This window comes from Palaemon carinicauda, chromosome 40, assembly GCF_036898095.1.
Source record: "Palaemon carinicauda isolate YSFRI2023 chromosome 40, ASM3689809v2, whole genome shotgun sequence".
Classification (NCBI taxonomy): Eukaryota; Metazoa; Arthropoda; class Malacostraca; order Decapoda; family Palaemonidae; genus Palaemon; species Palaemon carinicauda.
The window spans coordinates 38,001,706-38,023,822 of record NC_090764.1 but is presented as its reverse complement, the minus strand read 5'-3'; the positions used below and the strand labels follow the sequence as shown (position 1 = coordinate 38,023,822).

The following is a 22,117-nucleotide window of genomic DNA, read 5'->3' as shown; positions in this document are numbered from 1 at the left end:
TTAAGGTGACTAATCTAAGTTCTAAAGACAAATAATATATTGGCATTCTAAAGACAAATAATATATTGGCAAAAGCATTAACTTACACCTCTTTTCATATGTAAATCATAGTAAACTTTAGTTATCTAAAATCACTAAATAAGATATGTTGCAAATAAAAATGGTTAAAATCACCATATACAGTAAGCATGTTGCAAATAAAATGCTTATAACGTAAACAGATTTAATCCAGCGACAATTACAAAAATAACATTATAAAAATATTCTGTTGATATTGAGCAATGATTTATCACACATTTTCTTTAAAAAGTCTAAATTTACGCTTTAATTTTTTTTTCATCTACACACACAGAACAATGAATAAAATTAAATTCTAAATGCCCAACAAACTACTGTACTACAATACTTCAAATATATACTTATCAAAAAAAGGAATTTCACCTTTCAACTTTAATTATTATAACATGTGGATCAGAAATTGAGGAAAACTTCTAGAGAACCAACGTCGTTGTCAGCTCAAAATAGTCCCTGAACTTCTTCCGTTTCTAGGTTGAGGTCAATGTCATATATACAAGGCCGAGTGGGTAAACCAGGCATTGTGGTCATCTGCGGAAAGAAAAAAAATTGAAAATAAGAAAATTTACAATAAAATGGTTCTAAATTTCAAATAACTACCATAAGATTTCAAAAGATGAATTTGTATGAAATTTTTCTTATTCCAGTTTTTATGTTAAACTTTACCTGTCTGCACATTATTTGGGTAAACTGCACCCAACATACGGGCCAATTACTTGAATAAAACAATAGATTAACCAAATAAAAATCTTACTTTATAAATACATATGAACACTAAATATATATGAGAGAGAGAGAGAGAGAGAGAGAGAGAGAGAGAGAGAGAGAGAGAGAGAGAGAGACTCTTAAATCTATTCTCTCTACTATAATTTTAGTATTGAGGAAAATTAACTGAAAGTGAAAGAAATACCAGTGATGCCATACATTATACAAGACACCATTTCAAAAGCTCCACTTTCTTAAACTAGATTTTTTTATCTCAGCCTTGACAGAAAAAAATAAATATTCATAGATATAAAACACAAACGACATTAAATTACGCTATTCGCCATTATATAACAGGAAATTTAAAAGACAAAGATATTTCTACACAATGGGTTAAAAATTCACCTCTGTAACAGTATGAATCTCAACTTATTCTTCCCTCTATATAAATGTGTGTTGTATTTTATCTTATAAAGCTACAGTAAATAGTTTTATACAAGACTAAACAGAACTGCATATTCATTTACATAGCAGGGGAGAGTAGTTAAAAATGACAATTATACAGTATACTGTAATTGAATTATCTTTATGAACATCCCGATATTCATATTGCTTCTTCTCTAGAAGCTAGGTTTATCATAATTTACCAGTAAAAAAATACCCATCTTTTTTACTTTCAATAAACATGCCTCCAATAAAGTAATGAGATACTTTAGTGGTAAATGGGAATAAGCAAAGCGACACGCCAGATGCTCGTTTGTTATTTCAGCTTCTGTTTAAAGTGTTGTAAAAGTTATCCATTTGCAAATATAGATACAATAAGTAAATGATTACTGTTTAAACATACTGTACAGTACTGTACTTTCTTTTTAAGATATATAAGATAAGAGTTTTGTAATTATTAAATGCTTCTTTCATCCCTTTTTATGGGAGTATAAACTCTTATCCCATTATTACTAAGGATACCCTAATCATTTTGCAAACCTTCATACAGTAATGCCTCACAATACGAAATTTTTGTTCTGGAGTGGCTTTCGTTTCGTGATAATTTCATATTACGGGTCACGTTTTACATGTAAATCACCTAATTAGTTTCAAACCCTACAAAAAAAAAAAAAAAAAACACCACATTAAATCATACATACATACATATACCAAGGCACTTCCCCCAATTTTGGGGGGTAGCCGACATCAAAACAAATGAAACAAAAAAGGGGAAGTCTCCTCTCTATGTTCCTCCCAGCCTGACAAGGGACTCAACCGAGTTCAGCTGCTACTGCCAGGGTGGCACAGCCCACCCTCCCACATTATCCACCACAGATGAAGCTTCATGATGCTGAATCCCCTACTGCTGCAACCTCCGTGGTCATCCAAGGCACCGGAGGAAGCAGCAGGGCCTACCGGAACTGCGTCACAATCGCTTGCCATTCATTCCTATTTCTAGCACGCTCTCTTGCCTCTCTCACATCTATCCTCCTATCACCCAGAGCTTCCTTCACTCCATCCATCCACCCAAACCTTGGCCTTCCTCTTGTACTTCTCCCATCAACTCTTGCATTCATCACCTTCTTTAGCAGACAGCCATTTTCCATTCTCTCAACATGGCCATACCACCTCAACACATTCATATCCACTCTAGCTGCTAACTCATTTCTTACACCCCTTCTCACCCTCACTACTTCGTTCCTAACCCTATCTACTCGAGATACATCAGCCATACTCCTTAGACACTTCATCTCAAACACATTCAATTTCTGTCTCCCCGTCACTTTCATTCCCCACAACTCCGATCCATACATCACAGTAGGTACAATCACTTTCTCATACAGAACTCTCTTTACGTTCATGCCCAAAACTCTATTTTTTACTACTCCCTTAACTTCCCCCAACACTTTGCATCCTTCATTCACTCTCTGACGCACATCTGCTTCCACTCCACCATTTGCTGCAACAACAGACGCCAAGTACTTAAACTGATCCACCTCCTCAAGTAACTCTCCATTTAACATGACATTCAACCTCGCACCACCCTCCCTTCTCCTACATCTCATTACCTTACTCTTACCCACATTATCTCTCAACTTCCCTCTCTCACACAAACTTCCAAATTCTGTCAATAATCGGCCAAGCTTCTCTTCCGCGTCTGCAACCCGTACAGTATCATCCGCAAACAACAAAATTCACTGCTTGCAACAACCTTCCACCAACTCCATATAATTCTGTAAAGCTATAGTATAACCACAATGAAATAATGTACAGCCAAATAGATTTGAATCATGCAATGTACCTAACCTAACTGTTAATACCTGTATATTAAGTACCGTATTTCCCATGTCATAAGACGCTACAAGTGATGAGACACCCTTAAATTAGCAAAGTAGATTTTTGGAGAAAAAAAAAAATTCAAGGATTTTACAAACTATCCTAGCAGCAATTCCTAGTCGGTGTGATTTTTGTGATGCACAGTAAATTTTTATATTTTGGTTGTGTTATGAAATTTTTTAGTTAATATTAATTAGCTGCTCACCGCTCATCCCAATTTTATTACATTTTCATATAAGAAACCACTAAACCTGTCCTAGTTGCCACCACAACTATACGTTTTGTGTTTGGAGTTTCAAGTGTTGTTTACATGAATGCAGTGCTGCCAAATGTTCTTGATCAACTTTTGGTAAAGAAGTAAAATTCCAGGAATATTTCCCACACTTCTCAAATACCCTACACATTTTCACTCAAAAATAATTATTGATCAAAGTCGTCTAGAAATTTCTCTAGGGGGAATTCTTTGCTAATGTATGAGACTCTAGGTCTCGTTACTTTGCTTCTTACTTAGTAACACTGTACTCAAGTAACTCGACTAACAGTGAGATGTTTTTACCAAGGTTGAATTCAACAACTGACTCTGTATTATTTTGATACTCAGGCTACAAAACCGTTATCAAAATATTGCCTCATCACAAAATATTAAAAAATTATTTGAAAAATGTTATTTTCATTAGTAAAATAAATTTTTGAATATACTTACCCGATGATCATGTAGCTGTCAACTCTGTTGCCCGACAGAAATCTACGGTCGGGATACGCCAGCGATCGCTATACAGGTGGGGGTGTACACAACAGCGCCATCTGTGAGCAGGTACTCAAGTACTTCTTGTCAACAAGAACTCAATTTTCTCCTCGGTCCACTGGTTCTCTATGGGGAGGAAGGGCGGGTCCTTAAATTCATGATCATCGGATAAGTATATTCAAAAATTTATTTTACTAATGAAAATAACATTTTTCAATATTAATCTTACCCGATGATCATGTAGCTGATTCACACCCAGGGTGGTGGGTGGAGACCAGCATACATGTTAATAAAGAAGCTAAGTATCCCGTATCTTATTTTAGCCGTTATTCAAAATAAACATAAAATAAATAAGTACCTGGTAAGGAAGTCGACTTGAACCATTACTCTGCCTTTTTAAGTACGTCTTCCTTACTGAGCCTAGCGATCCTCTTAGGATGCTGAGCGACTCCTAGGTGCTGAAGTATTAAGGGCTGCAACCCATACTAAAGGACCTCATCACAACCTCTAATCTAGGCGCTTCTCAAGAAAGAATTTGACCACCCGCCAAATCAACCAGGATGCGGAAGGCTTCTTAGCCTTCCGGACAACCCAGAAATATTTCAAGAGAAAGATTAAAAAGGTTCTGGAATTAGGGAATTGTAGTTTGTGGAGCCCCCACCACTACTGCACTCGTTGCTACGAATGGTCCCAGAGTGTAGCAGTTCTCGTAAAGAGACTGGACATTCTAAAGATAAAAGACGCGAACACTGATTAGCTTTTCCAAAAGGTTGCGTCGAAAATATTTTGCAGAGATCTATTTTATTAAAAGGTCACGGAAGTTGTGATAGCTCTAACTTCGTGTGTCCTTACCTTCAGCCAAGCTTGGTCTTCCTCATTCAGAAGGGAATGAGCTTCTCGTATTAACAGTCTGAAAATAATAGGATAAAGAATTCTCTGACATAGGCAAAGATGAATTCTTAACTGAACACCATAAAGCTTCAGACGGGCCTCATAAAGGTTTTTAAAATAGAACTTAAGAGCTCTACAGGACATAATACTCTTTCTAGTTCCTTTCCAACCATATCGATAAGTTTGGAATAACGAACGATATTGGTCAAGGCCGAGAAGGCAGCTCGTGTCTGGCTAGAAAACCAAGATGTAGAACATGTAGCCGTTTCGGATGAAAATCCGATGTTCTTGCTGAAGGCATGAATCTCACCGACTCTTTTAGCTGGTAAAGCATATCAGGAAAAGAGTCTTAAAGGTGAGATCTTTCAGGGAGGCTGATTGAAGTGGTTCGAACCTGTCTAACATAAGGAATCTTAGAACCACGTCTAAATTCCAACCAGGTGTAACCAAACGACGCTCCTTCGTGGTCTCAAAAGACTTAAGGAGGTCCTGTAGATCTTTATTGTTAAAAAGATCTAAGCCTCTGTGACGGAAGACTGATGCCAACATGCTTCTGTAACCCTTGAAAGTGGGAGCTGAAAGAGATCGCTCTTTTCTCAGATAAGAGGAAGTCAGCTATTTGAGTTACAGAGGTACTGGTCGAGGATACGGATACTGACTTGCACCAGTTTAGGAAGATTCCCCACTTCGATTGGTAGACTCTAAGGGTGGATGTTCCCCTTGCTCTAACAATCGCTCTGGTTGCCTCCTTCGAAAAAAAAACCTCTAGTTCTCGAGAGTCTTTCGATACTCTGAAGGCAGTGAGACGAAGAGCGTGGAGGCCTTGGAGTACCTTCTTACGCGTGGCAGACGTAGCAGGTCCACCCTTAGGGGAAGAGTTCTGGGAACGTCTACTAGCCATCGAAGTACCTCGGTAAGTTATTCTCTCGCGGGCCAGAGGGAAGCAACTAGTGTCAACTTTGTCCCAACGTGAGAGGCGAACTTCTGCAGTACCTTGTTGACAAACTAGAACGGAGGGAATGCATATAGATCTAGATGAGACTAATCTAGTAGAAAGGCATCTAAAAGAACCACTGCTGGGTCTGTTGAGAGCCTCTTGGACATCGAGGTTGCGAAGAGATCTATGGTTGGATGGCCCCAGGTGACCCAAAGTCTCTTGCATACATCTCTGTGGAGGGTCCAATATGCTGGAATTATTGTCCCTTCCTACTGAGACAAACTGCTAAGACATTCAAGTTGCCTTGGAAGAAATTTGTTACTAGTGAAAAGTCTAGACCTGTTGAACAGGAGAGGTCACTAGCGAACTCGCACCATGTCAGAGAGTAGGTCCCTCCTTGCTAGGAGATGAACATCAAAGCAGGGAGTTGTCCGTGTTGACCTCCATTACTTTGTCCTGAAGGAGAGACCTGAAGCTTTTCCAGGTCAGACTTACTGCCAGAAGCTTCTTGCAGTTAAAATGCATTGTCCTTTGACGCGAGTTCCATAATCCCGAGCATTCCCTACCGCCTAAGGTCGCACCCCAGCCTACGTCCGATGCGTCTGAGAAGAGAACGTGGTTGGGAGTCTGAACAGTCAGGGGAAGACCCTATAAAAGGTTGATAAAGTCCTTTCCTCAGGTTAGACCAGACTTATCTTCCGGAAACCGGGATCGAGACCGCTTCTAGCGTCTTGTCCTTTTCCAGTGAAGAGCTAGATGAAACCGAAGAGGACGGAGGTGTAGTCTTCCAAGTGACACCAAATGCACCACGGATGACAGTGTCCTAACCAGACTCATCCACAGCCTGACAGGGCCGTATTCCTTCTTCAGCATCTTCTGGATGGATAGCAGGGCTGGGGATTGATCTTCTTGTTCAGCCATGTCCTCATCAGAGGGTTCCTCATCCGAAACTGATGAGGAAACGGCAACGGAGTGGGCAACGTCTGACTCGCTGAATCCGGTCGCACTGGTGGGTGCGTGACGGAGCCGGACACAAGATCATGGTACTGCTGCACAGTCTGTGAACTGTCAACCATGGGGAAGCGAGGAAGTACAGCGACAACCCGAAACTGTCTAGACTGTCTGGGTAGTACAGACAACCCCTTATCGGGTTGCTGAGGTTGCCGCACTGCGTCACAACAAGTCACCTCTGCTGGTTGTTGAACGTCTTCCCAGTGACACACTGAACGTCCACAACCACCTCCGAGAGTAGCATAACATCAACGTGCGACTGGCAACCCACACTGGGTCGCACCGGTGGAGGAACCATCTCAACTGGCGGACGTGAGTAGGATACCTCAGCGTCAACAGGGCGTACAACCAACCGGTAGGAAGGTCGTTGGCAAGAAGGGTCTTCTCCGTAAAAAATCCTCTATCAAGGACTAAGGTTGGACTGCATGTCTTGCAACAAAGCCCAAGGTCTATGGGAGCAGGTGTGGCAACAGACGGGGTTAGCGACTGAAGCGGAACCATTACCCTCCCTGGAAGCATGTTATGCTTAAATAAAAGTCCATAGGAGGCTAAGCAGCTTAAGGCTCCTCTCCAAATGACAGAGTCCTCAAGGGAATATCAGAAGGAGGGAGAACAGCACTTTCTCATCTACAGGAACCATATCCGAGAAAAGCTAGGTTATCTCAGTGAGGGTCTCACTGGTGCATTAGCAGCAGACCAGAAGGCAACGTTATGTAACTGCATGACAGTCTGTGAACTGTCAAAAACTGAACTGTCAACCACAACAGGTGCGTGAGGACATGCAGCACTGGTGCATTAGCAGCAGACCAGAAGGCAACGTTATGTAACTGCAGACAGTCTGTGAACTGTCAAAAAACTGAACTGTCAACCACAACAGGCACGTGAGGACATACAGCACTGGTGCATAAGTAGCAGACCAGAAGGCAACGTTATGTAACTGCTTGACAGTCTGTGAGCTGGCAACAACCAAGCTGTGTGGGGAAGCCTCAACTCCTGACTGACTAGTTTGCTGCTGGCGAGTGGCGGTAACCACAGAGTGTTGCGGAGGCTGACACACCGTGTCAAAACACGGCAGCTTGTGGTAGCTCACGCACGGCAACGGAGTGCTCTGTGTGTGGGAGTTGTGGGAGCTGGCAACAACAAAAGCAGAGTGCTGGTGCGTGGGAGGGGCTGCGGTGGGTTGAGGAGCATGCGGTATGGTATGCGGAGCATGCTGTAAGGTATGCGGATCATGCTGCATGGTATGCGGAGCATGCTGTAAGGTATGCGGAGCATGCTGCATGGTATGCGGAGCATGCTGTAAGGTATGCAGAGCATGCTGCATGGTATGCGGAGCATGCTGTAAGGTATGCAGAGCATGCTGTAAGGTATGCAGAGCATGCTGCATGGGCTGCGGAGAATGCCGCATAGTGCTGGAACGCGGCAGCTCTACAGAACCTTCCCACTGCTGATGCGGTAGCTCACGCATGTTAGCAGATGGTGCAGCAAGAACATGCGTCTGGCAGGGTGGACTGCGCATCGGAGGTGGAGCTCTCACAGGTGGAGGGTGGGAGCAGGCAGCCGCAGTATCTGCTGAGCGCACAACCTCGGCGGGTTGTAGGTTAACAGGTGCATTGTCAACCTTCCAGCATGATACTCCTGCATGAAGGAGCAAGCTGAGACTGTATAGTCTGCAGCATGGACCACTAGGGTCTATGAAAGACAACAACAAACGGAGCTACTGTCCGTTGTGACTGAGGGTCTAAAACAGCTGGTGCGGCAACAGACGGAGTTACTGCCTGTTGCGGTACCACCTTGCCTCTCTTGGGAGGTGTGCAGTTGTCGTACTGCAGCGAGTCCGAACTGACCCAGTGGCTACACCTAGGCCGTTGGACTTGCGCGGAAGGGACCGACTTGCACTTAAAAGCTGCAAGATTTGGTCCATGGTTTCTGCGAGAAACCTCTTCCGCAGACGAGGAATAAATGGGCTCTCTCGTCTTTGTGTGGGTGGGGTGATCACGTCGGCAACGTGTGTAGATACACCCGAAACCACAGAGGGAAACGTCTGTTCGTCGATCAAGGCCTGTGGAACCCATAAGTCCTTCGACATTACTTCTCCCCTGGGCTTGGGAGCTTGTAAGAGGTATCGGACTAGGTGAACAACTGGCACGAACAGACGAACCCTCGAACGCAACACTGTAACACTTTGCGCATATCACTTTATCACTTTTGATTTTCTGTTTGCACTTATTTCACTGAACTCGAAACTTTAAGTGGTTTGTACCTGAAACACGCAACCCTATCCTTCATTAAAAGGTAGTAATTGCGAAAACAGTATTACAATGTAACAGAAAAACATAAATAAAGATAAAGAATTCAGTGGCTGGAAAAGAGACTAAACACTAGATCAAATAAACTACGTTTAAAATCTCTCACCGCATAAAGCCTGGGAACAAGAATAAAACTCTAGAAACGTTTTACCTTCTTCCCCTATAGCGACTAGGGAGAAGAGCAAAAAACGAGAACGTTACCCGCTTGAACGAAACGTTTATCCTCCTCTCTCTCCCTCCGTCTCTATCTCTCTCTCTCTCTCTCTCTCTCTTGACTTAGAACCTGAGAGATGAGCCCAATTATATATATCGTTAAAACATATTATTTGTTAAAGGAAAAAAACTGAAAGGTTTCCCAAATAAAAAGTTCCTTTATTAGAATTAAAACCATTTAAGCTAAGAAAGAATGAACGAAACGCTAGAATCGGTTTACTCTTACTGCAACGTGAAACCGTGAAATACTCTCTCTCTATCGTAACGATAGAGCGCAAGTTGAACGTTCTGAACGTCAACAACTGCGGAGACTAAACAAAACGTTAGTTCAACTTTGAAAACAGTACGAGACTATCAAAGAAATTCTTTCAAAAACATTAAAATTAAAATAGCATAAATTCTTAACAGGAAAAACGATATGACGGGCTCAATGTTAATAAACTTCGGTTCCAAGTAAGGACCGCCTACTATTAGGAAAGGTCGCATATAAACAAACATAAAAATTAATTTTTATAAGTTTATAATAAATGGAAAGTTAATCGAAGAGGCCTATAAAAGGCGGAGAGATATAAAATAAATCTATAACTTTGTTAAGCAAAATTACCTAAACACACTTCCGTCTAAGGGAAGGGTGGGTCAAAAAAAAGTGAGAGTCTATACTCTCTTCGACACCAACACTTCCGTCTAAGGGAAGGGTCGGCCATTTAAAAGTGAAAGAGAGTCCATACTCTCTTCGTCACCATAATTAAATCAAATTAATTCCAAAAGCTTGCTAAGCTAATGATAAAGCTTCCTGAATAGCGAAGGCTAAACTCTAGAGCAAATACATCACCAAATCGTGAACAATAACTCCAGAATCAACAGCGTATCCAAGTAGGTCTAGCCGGTGGCACGACAGAGGAAAAATTGAGTTCTTGTTGACAAGAAGTACTTGAGTACCTGCTCACAGATGGCGCTGTTGTGTACACCCCCACCTGTATAGCGATCGCTGGCGTATCCCGACCGTAGATTTCTGTCGGGCAACAGAGTTGACAGCTACATGATCATCGGGTAAGATTAATATTGAAAATAGATAAATACTGCAAATAGGGAACAGCATCGTCTGCTAGGAGACCACTAGTTGCCATGTTTGCTTGTAGATGGGGGTTGACGAGTCATCGGTCGATTACCAAAAAAAAATAACTTGCTACAGTAGTTAATTAAACAAGGTGCAATATAAAAAATTTATTCATTACATACGAATGATAGTTGTTGGTTTATCTTTTATTTCTGGTGAGTGTGATACTAGTATGTCATTAGTTGGGTGTTTGAGGGTTGTCAAACTCCCCTATTCAACTTTTTCTTAGTGTTAAGACAGGGTGATTTTGGGGGTAATTTTTCTGGGAAAAAGGTGCATCTTATGACACAGGGAATACGGAAGTTAATCTAACAATACAATAATTAATGGAGAATACAATACAATACATACAGTACTGTACAATACTATACATATATGAAATATACAGTATCTTCACATCTCATTTCACATCACGAAAATTTTGTATGCAGATATATTCGTATCAGGAGGTATCATTATACTGTACATCAATTTGCCTACCTCAATGATATTAGAAGTACAGCTGTAACTCTCTTTACAGAAATCTTTCTTTGGAAAGTTTTATTGACAGATCACTGGCATACCAAGTCATTATTTGCTAAACATCAGCTTAAGACCGGGTTTATTTATCCACATTGTTGGGCCCTAGGGTCTAGAAGCTAAAGGTGCTGCTGTCGATGTCTTATAGAGTTTAATTAATTAATAATTTTCTTATTTTACAAAAACAGTAGTTTTCGTTACATGGTGTTGGTGTTACATAATAGGTAAATAGAAATAAGATATTTAAAAAATCTTTAGTCCCTGATTTCAAAGATCAGAAAATCTGGGAACCCATATTTCAAACTGAATTGAGACGGTTTGTTACGATTAATCTAAAACAGTAGTCTAGATTTTTTCATTTCAACTCTACAGTAAAAACTACCTCTTTCCTTCATGAGGTCCAATCACAAACAGCAATATGTGAAAGTCGGCAATATGAACATAGGGAGGCTCATAGAAATAAATGGAATTTTAATAATAAAATTTTATATTTCTATATTGTCTTCGAGAATGAAATAACAAGGAACCCCAGGCATGTCATTTCTTTCCTTCTTGGCATTTACAGCTGGCGTCTCATTATCATGCTAGAGGAACGAGTCCATTTAAAGGAAAGATGATGGGTAAATGTCAATGAACCGAGCTTCTAGAGAAGCAGCAATATGAACATCAGGTGCGAATAAAAAATAAATTCTATGATTGAAATTCTATTTTTCAATTCTTTGTGTAATAATGTAATGGCTCTGTCTTTTCTATCAAAGCCTCTTCTGTTAATTACCCATAAATACGACTTAAAATTTGTGAACAGCAAACCCACAGATGGTACGGTCTGACTAACAGTAAGTATAAGGTCAAGTTTACTATTACCAGTGTTTAACTTTGAAAAAGGTCATCATCTACATTGAATGGGGTTAAGATTAAAAAAAAAAAAACCTTATCTGATATCAAGAAAAGAAATTATCAGAAATACTATAGATTTAATCCTTGTCACTAATCAGAGTATATTACTGTACTATATGTTCATGCAATATTTAAAAAAAGCACAAACATTGGTAATTGAACTGGTAACTTTAATAAATTTTGTATTTTTTCCACAAATACTTATCCAGCATTAACTATTCATTAGATTCTTAGAAGTGCACTAAACTAACACAGTCTACATCTACGAGACAGATAAATTGGACTATGACCAACTGTAGAACCCATACTTTACAATATGAATCAAAACAAATGTAAATTTTTCATGAAGGCTAAGTTACACTTCACATAACTTCAACTAAAAATTCAGGGATATACAGTATCTACTGACAATTAATCTAACAGTAGCCCAAAAATAAGATAAGTATTTAAAATAAAAGTAACCCATAAATAAACGATAGGTACATAAAAGCAATTCTCTGCCTAGGTCATCTTTTATGTCAAAATGGAAATGAACCTAACTTGAATCTTAAGTCAGGGGCTATATTTGTTAATGTCACAAAACTGTCAGGGGCTATATTTGTCAATGCCACAAAACTCAAGACGATTCAACTTAAAATTTCTTTCAAATTTTGTTCATTTCATCAAATTCTAGGTTTATATCATTGGAGTATTGTTCAATGTACCAATGATCATGGAAGATTTTCTTTTAAACCAATATCACTGACGTGTTTACCCATTTTGTAATACACAAAGAAACTGGTGGCAAACTTTGAAAAAAGCAAAATTAAGCATTTTGGGGAATTGCCTACATTTCATACATGATCCCCTTTGAACATGTCATAAAATTTACAAGTACTGTACTGTGTGTTGTTTCACACAAAATTAAACTAAAACATGCATCGCATCAAATCTATGCATTTTAGTCATAAAACATAATGAACAGACAATTCACGTCTTTCCTTATTTAACCCTTAAGCTGTTTTCCCTCAGAGAATAAATTAAAGAGAAAAGAGGTCACTGCATGATTGCTGTTCTTCAATAATATGCTTAACTTCAATCTTTATTTGAAGTCCATATATGAAGTACTGTTTTTGTAAATATCTCCCTAAAAATAAAGAATTTATAAAACTGATTATAGTACTAAACTATAACACTAAACTTTTCAAGAACAAACATTTTCAAAAAATGTTAAACTCACCTGATAACTTCCCTCAACCCTACTTGGGTATGAAGCGGCGCAACATGTGAAGGCCGCGAGCGAGGGGAGGCGGACGTGGGACTTGCCCATTCTCGTTCTAAGAAGTGACATACAAATTCATGCTTTGGTTCACAGCATGGTAAATGTAAGTGATTCAGAATATGAAGTAATTAACTAACTCTTTCACTGATCATCTTTTCTAGCTTTTGACATTATTCTTAAGGACAATTAACATTCAAGTGTTGTGCTATTTTACACTTTTGGAAATTTTACATAATGTATTTGTATAAATTAATGGCTTCAAGAACAGCAATCACACTGGTAAATTATACTTTTACAGTATTCCCCCAAAAAAAACTTACTAGTTACATGAGAAAAAAGTATAATATGTATACATCTTAAACAAAAGATTTAAGATACTAATAAGCAATCCCTTATTCAAGCTTTTCTTCAGACAAGTATGACTAGTCACTACTTGTCTTCAGCCATGAAAGCATCCACATACAGCCTGCCTGTTATGCTGTCAGCATATTCCCTACCCAGACTATGATAAGATTTCTGATGTTGGCCGAGATGTTTTTGAGGATATTATGTATCGGAAGCAATCATCCCTTAGCTTTTCTTCAAGATTCTACTATATTCTCTACACCATTTAGTAAATGTTTGATAGTGCTTCACAGAAATAGATTTCAAAGTCCCTCAAGATTTTAACGTTGCACCAAAGTCTTGTTATAACGAAAATAAAAAATATGTACAAACATTTTTTGTAGTTCTAAATACCAGAAGTCCTCATTGAATATAAATTTTCATACAAGAGAACAATCATTAAGTATTATCCAATACAGTCAGCCCGCTTTGTGCAAATTTACTCTTTGCGATCTCACTAGATTGCGACACAGAACCGTAATACTTATAAAATAAAAAATCCAATATTCGCAATACAAAATCTCGCAGCGCGACTATCTCAAAAAGCCCATGCTCATGTGCACCGAGCTTGCTTTGTGTCACTTCCCTCTCCGCACCCATCTCACTCTGACACTCATTCGTCACAAGAGTTGCCATTTAAGCTCCTTTTGCACTAGATCTGGCGTATTTACCATGGTTTAACAATATGGGATGGTTTCGCTATTTTAGCTATCACGAAATATAGTTCTTTTCCCACTTATAGTATATAATGATAAATTGGTTGCTTTCCAGTCTTTCTTCCCAACTTGACTTATTGAAACAATTTCAGCTTTATCATAGTGATATCTTAAAAAATGATTTAGCGTTTTATTACAGTATAGTGTTTTGGAAATTCATTTAGCGCGTATTCAATATCAGAAATGGCAACCCTGCTCGTCAGTCTTGCATTCTCTCTCCTCACATATTTCCCGCTTTGGTCCCTTTTCAGCATTATCATGTTTTCAAGTAAAAAAGTATAGTAGTACATACTGTACTCTTGGACTAAGTTTATATTTCCAGGGTCATATACTGTAGACATGTGATTTCCTACTGAAATGTACTGGGCAAGAGACAATGCCGACGCATCAGTTGAGCCATGCTTCAAGACTGCGTAGAACTTTGTACAAAAATGGTTAGTGGACGTTATATACGATATGTACACGTAATCGTAAATCATATACATATTGTACAGTACAGAATTACAGTAATGTATAGTATCATTTATTGAAAATGTAGGCTACATGCACAGTGAGTCAAGTTGTCCAAACAAAAACAGCAAACTTACAGTACAGTTAAGCTTTACTGTTGTGATAGTACAGTATATATATTACAGTAATATAAACAACAGTATCAGTGAATGTTATACAGTATTACTAGAGAGGATCAATAGAGTTTTGTTGTTATACTGTAAGTGTATGATCAGTACTGGGTAAAATTATAGTTCCGGTCAGGGCAACGACTACTGTACTGTAGTGTTATGTACTGTACTGTAGTCTAGTCTTACTATGTCCAGTATGTACCGTACATGTGTGCACATGTACTGTAGCTTATTGATATGTATTAATATAACTGCAAACTACTTATACTGTGATAAAAACCAAGTAAAAAAATATTAGGCCCTACTTATGTTAATTATCCGAATGTAGGCAATGAAAAGCGAGTTGTTAGCTTAGGTTAGGAGTTATCCCAACTAGGGCACCAAATATACATAAAATTGTGTCTGTCTCTGTTAACTAACCCTCGTGAAGAAGGGTGGGGCTGACTGTACCAAAACTAAATTTTATTGTTCTTTACCTGATGTTTATCTATGAGCCATGAACACATGCATAATGATGTAAGAGTAATTGGAACTCTTGAAATTCAGAATTGCTTATGGCAGTCCAACTCCAAGTCCTTGGTTTTGTTTTCCTCTTCATGAAGGAGCTGGTAAACTAACATGACTAAATGGGGTGGTGAATGTGAGGGTTACTTGCAACTTTGTCTCAATTCCAGATCCACGGGTGATCACACAGTTTTAACAGCTCCCCTCAACTACTACATAATTTTGGGCCCTTTGCCCTAATATGCTATATAGGAATCTACTTTAGAAAATAATCTGGCTCTTTCTTATTCCTTTAAGGTAATATCAAAACAAAACAGTAGCCTTCAAATCACCCTCAAACTAATTCAACAAAGTATGATTTGGGATATCCATAAAGCTCCATGATTATTACAGTCTCCTGGAACAGCCAATACAGATACAGACTTGAGCGAATCATATACACGTCTGTATATATAAAAAATCATAGCCAACACTTGAATGTAACATTTCTCAGAGATTCCAGTAATATTCTAGTTGAAATCAGTTAAAGGCAGTCTCTTATGTCTATATTCTCACTTGCAAGCCATACATACACAAAACCCCAATAAAAATGTGAACATTGGAAAAAAAGAACATGCAATAACAGTTCCTAAAAAGGAAAAAATAGGCTTACAAATGTGACAAAATTTGAATAAAACTTACAAGCTTAATAAAAGTAATTGTTTTCTACATTCCAAAACTTTGAAAAACATTTGAAACCTGAACTGTGAAGAAGAACAAAACTAAAAATACTTCATGCACTACAAAGCAACACAGGAAGTTGAAATAAAATTGATTAAGCTTGGAAAATACAGGAAATTCTCAATGAAAATAGCACCAAACTATCAGAGTATTTAATTGTTAAATTTGCTAATAACACCTACTTTAATCTTCAAATTCTTAAGTAAAGCAGTCACTAAAATTTCCAACACTTTTCAAGCTTCATACTTGGTGCAAATATTTGGTAAAAAAATAATTGGCAAAGAAAGGAATTTATAAAAATAGACAGGCATGCAAAATTAAAAGTAGAACAAAATATGAAAAATAAACAAAATGAATACTAACTGTTCCAACGAGAGGATACAAGAAGCCTGCTCCAACTGACGCTCTCACATCCCGAACAGGTATTTTGAAGTTCTTGGGGGCACCTTTGATGGATGGGTCAGAGGTCAATGACAAGTGGGTCTTTGCCATGCATATAGGGAGATCATTGAATCCCTGTGAAATAAATCAACACATTAGGATATTATCATAGAAATTCAAGAAAACAGTACAGTACTTTATAAAAAAAAAGAAATAAGACTTTAAAAAGGAAACTGCTTCAAATTATAAACATTTTTTTTACATACATAAATTTGTAGTCTAATTATGTGATAAACAAATATTCAATTTTGATAAAATCTATTATTTCTATACTAGCCATAGGTTCAAATGGCTTTCTCCTGGAAGCTATCTCACAAAATTTTAAATAAAAAATCAAATTTCCCCATTTTCCTCTTCAATAGCGATACCCTCCTAATATACTACAACTACTGCTAATTATATAAAATTTTATGGCAATTAGTGTGGTATGGGTAAGCCTCTGAGTATACAAAGTGGAATTGCATTCAAAGACCCTCTTGAAATCACTTACCACTGGGGAGGCCGGGGTGAATTGTTTGAACCTCATAAGTAAAGAAATACCCAATTATATTATTGACAATCCAATTATTTATGTGAATCTCACCCAAGGTTCCCATGACTGAATCCCACACTCTCAAGTAAGTGTGGTAGAGAGATTAACCAAAACCAAAATCCTACCCTAAAGACTCGCATCAACCAGCCGCACAAGCCTAACCTTACACCTTGAAGCTTAAGGATTGGTATTGAAAGATCCCTGTTCATCCTTTTGCATCACGAAAAGATTCAAAATTGAGATATCCTAAATAATTAATTGCCAGAGGGCAAATAAACGAACTCAAACTTCAAAGCACCTAATCAATAAAAATTACTTAAAATACATAATCCAAGAATCTACTTGAACTAGATCACCATCTCAGTCTATTGATTGCATATGAATATTTCTTTGTAGGTGGGTTTGTGCACATGTAAATAATTGCAATGTACATGTATCATACATAAATAAAGGGCATTCCTTGTACTTTCACATGCTCTATTGCAAAATGTAAAAATATTTACTTTTATATATAACGCACTAGAGTATTTATCCTTTTCCATAAAACAAACTACCACCATCTAGCTTCAATTGTTTTTTTTTTAAATTGGTTTTACTTTGGAATTTCAAGGAACATTTCATCAGATTTCAATTCCAGTTTTATTTTTGTCATAGCTTCATTTTCTATTGAGTTATTAAAAAAATTAAATTTATACTATAGACATGAGCAAAGGGAATCTGCGAGAATTTATGCACTCGTAGATAATTTTCTAAGGCAGGTTTATGCCTGTATAAATAATTGCAGTGTCCATGACCCATACATTGGGCATCATTCATTGTACTTTTACAGGACACATGAAATAATGTAAAAATATAAAGTATTCTATAAAGAAATAAACTTAGCATACACTACCTAACGAAATGAATTTTTTTTTTTGTTCCTAATGACATTTTTCTATATCTTTCTAACAATTAATATATATATATATATCTTTTTTTGTGTGATCAAATAAATTCAATTAAGCTTTCTAATGAAACCGTTATTTTCTTTCTACTGTATCTTTGTTCCCTACTTAGGTAAGATACAAAGCGTTAAATTAGGTTGGAAAATCTGAAAATTGTGTTCTGTAAAAAAATTTTCAGGTAATTAGAAAACATTTATTATAAAATGATTTCTTTCACAGGAAAGACCATCTATTTCTGGACAATTAAAGTATAACACCTAAAACATTATTACATTTTTCATGATTTCCAAAAAAATATCTGATTATCTCTTTCAAAAAATTCACATTCGATCATCGTCTTAATTATTTCTAAACCATGCAATGATATTACGATTGCTTTCCCAAGAAATTCAATCATTTGGCGACATCATACAACAAACCAGAAGTGTATATCAGTTATAGTTTAGACAAATTTTACAAAAAATAACTTTTCTATGTGAGTGCTACTTTTGCCCCTCAGTGAAAGCACTAGTGCTGTATCTAACTGCTACTTTGAATTGGGCATATGCACTCGAGTGTTGATACATTACAGTATTCATAGACATTTCAACTCTTATTCATTTGAGACTTGCAGGTAGTACTTTATTACACCAGAGAAATTCAGTTCAGTAGTGAATGTAATATTTACCCTTTGTTAAGCTTCTGGGTAAGGAATAATTACAACATTGTGATATGTTTTAGCTTACTTTCATTCTATGCTTAACAGTCAAATTAAGCATGCAGCATATCATACAGTACTGTTAACAAGCATTCACTAAATATATTATTGTATTCAGTACAGTAATTGTTCAACTTAAAAGTAAAAACCACCACCAGCACTTCGGTCAGGATAGTTACATGCTTGAATCAGTATAGAACAATAATGAATGGCTTCGGGATGTTTAAAAAAAAAAAAAAAAAAAAAAAAAAAAAAAAATTCAAAGGTAGCTTATGTTTTCCTTCATACATACTCTAGTATTTCATTTTTTGATTCTATGTATATTAAAAGTATTTTCATGATGAATATACCGGTATGTACATTAGTGTGCTTACAAATTAGAAAAAAAAATTCCATTTTTTATTGTAATTTTTCCATGTAAAAACCAACGTAAGGTTGCGTAAAACTGTGCAACACCCATTTTATTTCTGTATTTAATATCTAGGGAGCAGCAATGTGATGTCGTACCTACACACGGCTAACTGAAGTAAAGGGGAACTATTGTATATTTAAATGAAGAAATCATTGTTACATTTATAGCCAAATTAGCTGATGATAGTAGCATCAGATGATCGAAAGCAGTGAAGGATTGGGAGTTGTGGGTGGTGGCAAACCTAGTTTTTTTGGACTGGCAAAATTTCCAGCTCCTGAACCCACTATCGAAATGCATTTGGTTCATTCAGTGATGTTACTGAAAATGACAGTAATGGAAATGGGAAATCTAATTTTTAATGACAGAAACAGACATGAATGAGCTTCAAGAAGGAATCCATTGGAACATCAAGCGAGATTTGTAGGAATAAAACATTATTTCTCATAAAAGATTTCTTTATATATACAGTATTACGATGCCAATATTGTCAAACTAGCTGAAAGCAGGTAAACCATTAAATGTTCAGTAAATAAAATTAGCATGAAAAATTTCACATACCTGCTTTCTATAGCGATTAATTTGTTCCTGGGCTGATGGATGAATTTCCACATCATCTGCTCCATATATCCTCTGGGCAATCATTCTGATTTTATCCTCGATAGGCAATTTCAAATCATACAAGAACCTGTAAAAATCACAAACTTATACTCCACAAATATAAAACACTTACTATTTAGGACTTAATTATACTAAGTACAAGTAATACCTCTGGATACAAAATTAATTTGTTACGGAATGGCTTTCATAACATGATTTTCTTAAAATAATCAGTCAGGTTTTATATGTAAATCGCCAATAGTAATTCTTTCTAAGCCTTAAGAAAACATCACATTACATTTTGGGCGACAGGTTCCTCGCCCAGAAATAGATTTTTCTTTCGTCAAAATCCCTTTAATAACAGAAAAACCAGAAGGAAATAGATGCAAATACATTTGAATTATTCAATATACTTAACATAACCGTTAATACCTGTACATAAAGTAGAAATTGGCACATAATGCAATAATACTGTAAATTAAAAATAATACAAAAATTATACTTCAATGTTATACCTTAATTTCAAGTGAGGCGATGTTCGAAAGCAAGAAAAGGCAGAGGAGGAGGGAAAATGGCAGAGAACATTAACACAACTTTATGAAAAACTTTTGTCTTTTTCCAATTTCTTTACTTTTTTTTTTTTTTTAACTTCATTTTGCACTTTCAAAATCTCATCAATTTCCTCTTCACTTCCACTTCCCAGTTTTTATCGGATCACTTGGACCTTCACCTTGGCTTACTAATGGCCTCTATGAAAAATAATGATCCAAGGAAGCTTTTTTCTGCCTACTTTTCAAAATGTTCCTGAAACAACTTAGGCAAATGTCATTAAACTAAGCAAGAAGATCAGCTGTGCAAACGTTTTTGGGGCATTTTTTTTTGTTCTCAAGAAATCTTCAAATTTATGATACAAAGATAGCATCTTAATTTCTGCCGTTATCATATTCGTAGCCTTATCTCTATCCTCCGACTCCTCACTTCTAAAGAACGGTTTCCAAATGACCTTCAGTTGCATGGCCCCCCAACTCCCTCAGGTCATCCGTTGTAAGCTCCTCTTGGTGCTCCTAGAGAAGCTCATTACAGTCCTCACTGACAACCAGCCCCATGGACCTCCAGAGTGAAAAGATTTCCTTAACCTCGGTTGCGGAACAGTTTCAGGATCACCTTCAGCTAGGCCTACATCAAATCCCTCCCAAGTCTCGTGCGGAGATGGCATTAGGGCACAACTTGAAACCTCCTGCCAAGCTTGATCGATGAGTCAGACGCATATCATAATATCGGAATGCTCAATCCAAAATTCACAAAGGGTGAGGTATGTGCTATCAGTGATTTCAAAACATCTCTTGAAGAGATTTTTCGTGTAAAGCTTCTTGAAATTTGAAATCACTTGCTGGTCCACGGGGTGGAGGAGAGGGGGGGTGGTGTTAGGTAGAAGGAAGCGAACCCTGATAAAGGAATATTCTAAGAGGATATCATCCTCGAGGCCAGGAGGGTGAGCAGGAACATTGTCAAACACCAGCAGACATCTCAGAGGGAAGTCATTCTATTCCAGATAATTTTTAACAGTCAGACCTAAACAGATGTTTCCTCACATTAGCCTTACACATCACCAGAAGATTCTCTTTTAAAACTTATTGGGCTGTGAAAGCCTGAGGACTCAATGATACATCAGTAGGGACTTATCCTTACAATCCCCACTGGCATTGGCACAGAGTGCAAGGGTAAGCCTGTCCTTCCTTGCCCTAAGTCCAGGCAGCAGTTTCTCTTCTGCCATAACATAGGTCAAACAAGGAATTTTTTTTTTCAAAAGAGCCCAGTTTTGTCACAGTTGAAGACTTGCTGGGAATGTAGCCATCCTGTCAAGTTAACTAGACGAATTTCTAAACAAGGGCTTTGGCCACTTCCATGTCCGAGCTGGCAGCCTCTCCATGCCGCACAACCGAATAAATGCCAGTCCATCTCCTTAATTTTTCAAACCACTCGCATGAAGCCTTGAACTCTCGGGGTGCCTGCTGTAATGTCCCTTGTCCTGTGTTGTCTTCAGCCTGAGCATGTATGACATCACTGAAAATGGCACTGGCCATGTGGAAGATTACTGTCACCAGGAATTTCCTTGTCTTTAATCCAGAGGACAAGGAGTCTCTCCATCTCATCATGAACGTGGCTCCTCAAACTAGAAAGTACAGTGAAGCCCTTAGGTGCTGTGGCTTTGATGGATTCCTTCCTTAACTTTAAGGATGGTGCCTATCGTCGACGGACTTCGGCCATACTCCTTAGCAATCACTCTCAACCGGTGCCACACTCCTACTTCTTGATTACCTCGAGTTTCACCTCCTCCTCTTTTCCTGAACTTCAGCAACATTCTTGAGCTCCATGGCTACATTACTACTGGTTAAATAAAGCAACACGAAAACTATAAGTACGAAATCGAAATCACCAACAGGAATTCAACTTCAACAATACTGTAGCAATTACCGAAATGAAATGGTCGAGGGATGATAGCAAATGCATGATGGGAAAGATGCAGACCAAAAGGAGAGAAGGACGA

At 37.8% G+C, this 22,117-nt stretch overlaps 1 protein-coding gene across 2 annotated transcripts in view; it reads right to left on the bottom strand.

Annotated features, from left to right (window-relative positions):
* Nucleotides 1-206: 206 nt before the first annotated feature.
* The window catches only part of pug (pug C-1-tetrahydrofolate synthase, cytoplasmic), a 75,042-nt gene continuing 53,131 nt past the window's right edge, over nucleotides 207-22,117 (bottom strand). The window contains exons 20-23 of one of the 2 annotated variants that reach the window (XM_068363553.1): nucleotides 19,531-19,657; nucleotides 16,310-16,462; nucleotides 12,961-13,057; nucleotides 207-606 (exon numbers count right to left, since the gene is read on the bottom strand). In XM_068363553.1, the coding sequence (XP_068219654.1) occupies nucleotides 12,980-13,057; nucleotides 16,310-16,462; nucleotides 19,531-19,657 (358 nt within the window). In that variant the 3' untranslated portion in view covers nucleotides 207-606; nucleotides 12,961-12,979. The remainder of the gene's footprint in view (nucleotides 607-12,960; nucleotides 13,058-16,309; nucleotides 16,463-19,530; nucleotides 19,658-22,117) is intronic. The other variant, XM_068363552.1, reaches the window with a different exon arrangement.